The 7,187-nt window shown below is 37.9% G+C and overlaps 1 protein-coding gene across 3 annotated transcripts; it reads right to left on the reverse strand.

Annotated features, from left to right (window-relative positions):
• Positions 1-22: 22 nt before the first annotated feature.
• On the reverse strand, positions 23-7,187 carry abu-12 (Activated in Blocked Unfolded protein response). Of its 3 annotated transcripts, none has more exons than NM_075703.5 (13): positions 6,886-7,048; positions 5,714-5,809; positions 5,552-5,668; positions 5,208-5,500; positions 5,041-5,157; positions 3,865-4,059; positions 3,554-3,772; positions 2,250-2,459; positions 2,141-2,206; positions 1,944-2,081; positions 1,224-1,699; positions 332-566; positions 23-280 (listed from the first exon to the last, which is right to left on the reverse strand). In NM_075703.5, the coding sequence occupies exons 1-13, from the start codon at positions 6,992-6,994 to the stop codon at positions 227-229; spliced, it is 2,325 nt and encodes a 774-aa protein (NP_508104.2). In that variant the 5' UTR covers positions 6,995-7,048; the 3' UTR covers positions 23-226. The 3 variants fall into 3 exon arrangements, with proteins under 3 accessions (NP_508104.2, NP_001368597.1, NP_001368596.1); NM_001380891.1 differs by having other exon boundaries at positions 25-280; positions 2,250-2,609; positions 6,886-7,187; NM_001380890.1 differs by lacking the exon at positions 3,554-3,772 and having other exon boundaries at positions 24-280; positions 6,886-7,187.

Here is a 7,187-nt window from a genome sequence, read left to right on the forward strand (position 1 = left end):
ATGCATTAATGTGGTAGTGCGTAAAAATGATTTTTCATTATTTTTGAGCACTAAGCTCTAACAATCACAAACGAAATAATATACATATTAGTGGGAAATGAGAGAAATGAGAGAAATAAATTAATTTAAAATATGACAACCTGAAAATGAGAAAAGGCAAAACATAAGAATACTAGTCAAATAAATTAAGTATTGCAGACATCATCATGGATTTTTTTGTAGATATTTATGGCACACGGACGTAACGAGGCTTAGCAGTCGTTCGTTTTTCGATTAGACTCTGAAATTGGCTTATTGTGATTAAAAATTGAAAAAAATGTTTGTAGCCTACCCTATGATCAATTGTTGGACCAGGAAGTACATGCCCACTGTACCGTTTTTTCGATGAACTCACTCTTCCGGAACTTCTTGTAGCGGCGGATGGTTGTGGGTTGGGTGGGGTCACACTTGCTGATTTGGTGGCTTGGTAAGTACGGATGGCATGGGCCTGATGGTGACCGGTTGCAGTTACAGTTGACTCATATATTCTAGGCTGGACACGGGCAGCGGGTTGGGCATTTCTTTGTCTGAAAAAAAGTGATAAGCGGGCATTTTTTGGAAACACGCTGAAATTATTTTATTCTAGAACTGTTAAAGAATTAAAGGATTAAAGGACGATCCTTTCTTCAAGCGCTATGCACTGCGGATCTGGTATTCAGGTGAACTGCCTGGTGGTGATCCCACTGGGCTATAATTTAAGCCACGTCCTAGCCGGGGACTGTGGCCGATAATCCGGACTTGAACTCGTGACCTCCAGATTTCTAGCGGCCACCACTACCGACTGAGCTATCTGTCCCCTTCCAAGAAGGCGCTACTATCGCCCACCCGCTCCGCTGTCCTCACACCATCGCCCTTTTTTGTTGTGCACATCAATAGTGACGCGTGGTCCCGCCTAGCGTCGGTCGCAGTAAACAGAGTGTAATAGGGTGGGCGTGGTGTGCAATCTTCCCACTCGCCTTCGTGGAAGGCCTAATGATGTCATACATTTGAAAACACTTGTAATTGCTAAATTAATTTTCTAATTTAATCTTGCTAATTTACTGCCTATATTAAAATTTGTAAAAAGTAGTGATTGGTAGCGCTGACAGTAGGGCAATTCAAGCAGAAAATACCCCGAGAGTCTAGGTCTCCAGTATCTGAAGCGTCAGGTCACATGATCTATTATTATTATTAAAAAAAGATACCTCTGTGCTCCAGTTGCCACTGATCTAGTTGCAACAGTTCCCCTTGTTTGTGGCTGAGAGTAAGCTTGGTGCAAAGCTCGTTGTCTTCTCTGATACTCTGCTGGATCGGTCGGACCGACAGACTGTGAGTTGAATGGTCCATTGAGTGGAAGATTCCCATTTGCAGCGATTCTTCTTGGAATAATCTGTTGCACAACTTGTTTGCCGTCTTGATAGTAATGAACAACTTGATTGGTATTTCCGTTGGCAGGCCTCTGAGGAGCAGTTGTGGCTTGGACACTTCCTTGCTGGAACACAACTTGTTGAGCGGCGCTAGGTCGGTTTTGGGCCGGTTGTGGAGCTTGCTGGCGGGGAAGTTGTTGAGAGGGGATGTGTGGTTGTTGGTTAGGTTGATGAGGCTGCTGTACTTGTTGCTGTGGAGTCTGTTGATGAACTTGCTGCACCTGCTGAGGTGTTTGGGCATTATACTGTTGTTGCTGAAGATAAATTTGATGTTTTAGTAAAAAAGTATCTCGAAAAAATTATATATTTTTTCGTTGGATTATCACTAAAATTTCAAGAAAAGTTCACACTTTCGAAAAATGGTGGCTTCTCTTTTTATGATCATGGTGATAAACTTTAAGGATCAGTGCGTCAATGGGAAATTAGTTTCTTGTAGTTTCTTAAAATTTGTTTTTTCTACGGGACTCTTACAAGAAAATATTGTTAGAAATTACTCACATTATAAAACTGTTGTTGTTGAGGTTGTTGAGGTTGTGGTTGTTGAACTGGGAATGGTGTCGAATAACCATATTGTTGCTGTTGATAACCTTGGGGCTGTTGAGTTTGTTGAGGTTGATGATAAGGTGGGAGGCCGTACTGGAAATTATTAGTCTGACAGGGGTCTATAAAATTTCAAAGGCGAAACCAGTACTAACCTGTTGATTATATTGATTATTTTGTTGTCCCCAGTAGTTTTGGGTTTGTTGTCCGTAGAATGGAGCCTGCAATTTGAATATGTATTTTTTTTTTTGAAAACCTAGAAACCTGGGTATAGTAAAACTGTTGCTGCTGTTGGTGGAACGGCTGCTGGAAGTGATTTTGATGGTTCCAGAAGTTGTTATACGGTTGTTGTGGTTGTTGAACTTGCGGCGCGACTTGTTGAGCAGTTTGTAGAGCAACTTGTGGAGCAACTTGTGGAGCAACTTGTGGATGAGTCGGAGCAGTCGGAGCAACAACCGACACTGATCTTGCTTGCTGAATATGCTTTGCTGATTGGGTAACAAGTTTTTGAGTCGTGGTTGGAGAATGGGTTGCACGTGTTGTAGTGGTTACTTTTGGTGCAGTTGTTGTAGCAGATGATGTTTTGGGTGCTTGGGTTGTTGTTGTTGTAAGAATTATTGGTGCCTTAATTAGACTCATGCAACTTGGAAAGTATGTATAGGAGAGTAGGTTTTAACTGACTTGATAGGCTAAGATGATGACATACGAATATGCTAAGATGTGTCAGTGGAGGTTGATGATTTTTTTTCAACTGTAAGTTTTGTTAGTTGAATTTAATAGCATTATCAATGTTTTGAAATGTATATGTAAAATTGTACAGGTAATACGTCACAACTGGTCAAATTTTGCATTGTGTTTTAAAGTTGAAATATTTTCCAAAAGATTCTTAACTAACCTCCAGTAAACTAAACACCTATACATCTTTAAAATCATAAAAGTTTGACGATTAATGTGCTTGTTGGAATCAGTTAAAAAACACCGATATTTTTTAGAAAATTAAAATTTGGGTTTCGCATTTGATTCAACAAATTTAGTGGTAAAGGTAGAGTAGCGCCAGTAGGATTTTTTTCTAAAACACTCGTAATGATCCAAGACGATTAAATATCATAATAAAAAACTCCACAATTTTTGAGATTTTTTTATAATTTCCTGTCAAAGTTTCGGCAGATTACCAAAATGTAGAATAAAATGAGTTTTTGGGAAAATCCAAAGCAGTGTCGCATGTTCCGACCCCTGCAATGTTTTAATACAAATAATGAAAACAAAATTAAGGTATAAAAAATGTAGGAAAAATTCTTTTTCTGGTCGACTTCCAAATTATGAGTGGCAAAAACTGATCACTTTTTGACAAAAAATAAATGAGTTGCAAAATTTTTTAGAAAAGTTTTAGTATGATATTCAGTCATTTCGGTATCATGTGAGTAGTTTGTAACATTTTCCTCACTAGAAAGCTATCTGGTTTTGAAAAACTAATTCCAATATATATAGGTAATACTATATGTACTAGTCTAGATCTGACGAGGTTTTCCGTTAAAATTCAATATCATTCCATGCACGTTCGCACTCACAATACTGGAATCAGTAAGATCTGGCAAAACTTTGAGCTCGTCGACTTGCTGCTGCACCACTATACTCTGCTCTTTACGCTGATTCTCGAAATTTGTGCTGATGATTCGCGAAGCATCAGTAATTTTCTGACGAATATTGTTTCTCTTGTCGGGAATGTTTTGCACCGCTGCATTGAAGTCATACTTTGCCGGTTTCTCAATGTTCTTATTCCCTTCCACCTACAAAACATAAAAGCTTGTTGAAAAGAATAACCAAGAAAACAAAGGCACCAGGAAGAAACAAAAAGAAAAAAAGAAATTTCAAAACTTACTTGAGCTACAATTTCATCAATTTCTTCCTTTGAAAGCTTGCTCTTTTTGAGCACTTCAACCAGCTTGTCAAGCTTCGGCACAATAGGTTGCGTCTTCGTTCCATGAGTAGCTATCACATTTCTTTTAAGTTCATCTGTGCTTTCAGCGTCGATAGTTGGAATCACTTGTTGGCCAATTTCAGTTTTCTTGTTTATCTGGAGAGAAAATATTTGGAATTCGTGAAAAAACTGACAGCTTAATTGAGGAATGGTTATTGAAACAGTTTTAGAAATTCATTAACTAAGTTGAAATTCTAACAACCAGCCTCACTATTCCAGTGAAACAAAATGTTTGACTATTAGGATATTTTATATATCAGAAAAAGTTTTACTATGTGGCAAGCGAAACTTTTCATTTTTACGGGGATACAAACTTTACGAACAGACACTAATTTCTACAGTAGTCGCATTTTTTGATTGGGTTTATCTTGAAAACGGCTCAATTTTTAAATAATGATGGATATGAAAAATGTTCTACAAACAATTTTGATACCCTCACACTTTGAATAGTAGAGCACACTCTCATGGGCGGAAGGGTTGCTGTTTTACAACTCAAAAAAAATTCTACAGTAGCTCAATAGATAAACAACAACAGAAAAATCTTCAATTTATCAATATCCGAGTTCAAATAATTTGGAAACCAACATCTGAATATCATGATAAAACACTCCAAACATTTTTATATTTTTCATAATTTCCGGTTAAAGTTTTGGAAAATTGCCAAAATTTTGAAAAGCATGAGCTTTTGAGGAAATTTAAAGAAATGTCGCATGTTTTGACCCCTACAATGTTTTAATACAAATAATTTAAACATAATTAAAACATAAAAAATGTAGAAAAAACAATTTTTTTTGGTCGACTTCCAAAATTATGAGTGGCAAAAACTGAGTAATTGCCACTTTTTGAGAGTCAATAAAGAATTTCAAATAATTTGTTGAAACGTTTTAACATGATATTTGGTCATTTTGAGACCATAGGAGTAGTTTTTGACAAATTCCCCATTGGCGCTACTCCACCTTTAAAAGATTTTTCGACTCGACGAAAACTCAGTTTGGAATTGTTTTTTAATTCCGTGGAAAATTAGTTGAATTTTTTTTTTCGATTATCAAGGTTTGAGAATATTTTTCACAAACTGACCAAATCCTCATAATCCAATTCTTCTTCAGGCTGAGTTTTCCCATTTTTGTCTGGCAGCTGAATTCTGATTTGACGCGGTGGTGGACTTGTTGGCTCAGTAGTTGCCTCTTCTTCGTACTGAAATTAGTCACATTCTAATTTTCTCCACATAAAAATTAAAAAAATACCTCGTCAGGTGTTGTAGTAGTTGTTGTTGATTCTGTAGTCGTTGTCGAGGTAGTTGGAGTAGTCGTGTCAACTTCATAGTCTTCTTCTTCAATATCCACAAGACCGTCAGGTGCCTTTGGCGTTTTTTTCTCTGTAACTCCCGGAATCTCAGCGTTCTCATCGTAATCGTCTATGTTCGGCGCGGGGAAGCTAGTCCCAAACTCTGGCCCAAGTCCGCCAGAAGTTTTTCCAGGTGCTGGACCAAGAGCACCAAGGTTCAAACCACCACCTCCTCCTTGCTTCATAAGTGCTTCTGCAAAAATTGTCTGTTGTTTCAATAGATCAGAAACGCTAAAATACTAACGAGAATTTTTAGCTGTCTGTTCTAAAACTGCTGGGAACCAATTTCCTTCCGAGGCCTGGTTTAGTACTCCAACTCCAGTTCCAGTCAGTTGCAGGGCTCCTTGAGCAAGCTGATACACTATAAGAATTTTAAATCCAATTTTTTTTGTCAATACCAACTTACACTGTCCAATCTGAGCTATCGCACCTCCGGCTTGACCGGCTGCCCCTGCTCCCGCAGCTCCCGCTCCAGCCAAGGCTCCCAATCCAGCACCATTTCCTGGAAAATTATATGTAAAAGTGTTTTCTATAATTGAAAATTTGTTACATATCTTAAATTTCGATCAAAATATACTTTTTTGTTGAATTCTATCACAAACAGGACATTCAGAACAAAAAAACCGATAAAGGTGTTTTCCATTCCTTCCGAATATTGCGTAAAAGATATCTCTTGTTTCCTAATGTATTCCGAAATCCAGTTCTTGCGTGATCTTCAAGTGTTTCTATATCTCTGCCAACCATCTCTGCCACCACTATTTCCCATTAGTTTAGAAGGAAATGATATTCGGCGCAATCGAACGGCATTTGATAAAAAATGAGGATTGCGTCGCCAATTCGCAACTGGGAGGAACGTGACAAAAAGAAGGATGCGGGAAAAGTGTATACATTGGTCAAACCTAAGTAGGGTTCTCAACAGATTTCACGAGGTTAACAACATGCTGACGTCAAATTTTTCTAGGCGAAAAATTCCTTGTAGGTCAAACCGTAATGGGATTTCCTGACACCACGTGACTTTGTTAAAATGCATATTTTTGAACAGTTGTAACGTCATTTTTTTACACTTTTTCATTTGCCGACACTACTTGAGTAACCCCATAAGAGTTTATCATATTATTTAACAGGGATATATATAGCATTAGTAACGTTGACAGGGATAAAAGATCTCTGTACCCACGTCTAGAGTATATATTCAAAGAGTTTGCAATTTCAAAAGCTAAAGCGTTCAGATTTTCAAATATAAAGCACACATTTGAAAACTGTAAAATAAAAATAAAAATACTATTGAAAATGACAAAAAATGGTCTTCCAAAAGTAGAGGCTCAATTTTAACCTATTTTTCAAGAAATAAAATCACAAACAGAATATCACTGTCTTGCAAATAAAAAAAATATACCAGAAGCTGAATTTAGTTAAATGAAAAATAAACTATAGACCCTACTCCAAAACTTTATAGACTCTGGTGTACGATTCCAAACGACAAGGTTCAGCAAGTTAAAAAAAATGACAATTATTAGAGTGTACAAAATTTTAGGTTTTTGAATACTCCACGTAATGCAATTTCAAGTCACAACTCACCAAGAGCCCCCCCGAGCAGGGATGTCGCTAACGATGCAATTTCCCCGAATTGTGCATCGGTACCGGAGATAAGTAAAAAAATGAAGGAGGCGAATTTCTCCCAACGCATGTCAAAATGCGCTGTCAATTCAAGAGCGAAGTGAAAGAAAATGAATTGGGGACGAGGCAAGGCGCAACCGAATGACTGTGTTTAAGACGATCAACACGGGCAACACGAAGCTGCTGCCGCTGCTTCTGAATGCTTTTCGGAGAGACAGCGAGAGAGAGGGGGCCTGCTGCTGACGAGCTTCTTTCTAGCCAAC

This window comes from Caenorhabditis elegans, chromosome X, assembly GCF_000002985.6.
Source record: "Caenorhabditis elegans chromosome X".
Lineage (NCBI taxonomy): Eukaryota > Metazoa > Nematoda > Chromadorea > Rhabditida > Rhabditidae > Caenorhabditis > Caenorhabditis elegans.

Coding starts and splice junctions, on each gene's coding strand:
- abu-12 (NM_001380891.1), bottom strand. CDS start 6,994: ATGCGTTGGGAGAAATTCGCCTCCTTCATTTTTTTACTTATCTCCGGT. Junction 5,158..5,207: donor CTACTACAACACCTGACGAG/GTATTTTTTTAA, acceptor GACTAATTTCAG/TACGAAGAAGAGGCAACTAC. Junction 567..1,223: donor GTGGCAACTGGAGCACAGAG/GTATCTTTTTTT, acceptor ACTTTTTTTCAG/ACAAAGAAATGCCCAACCCG.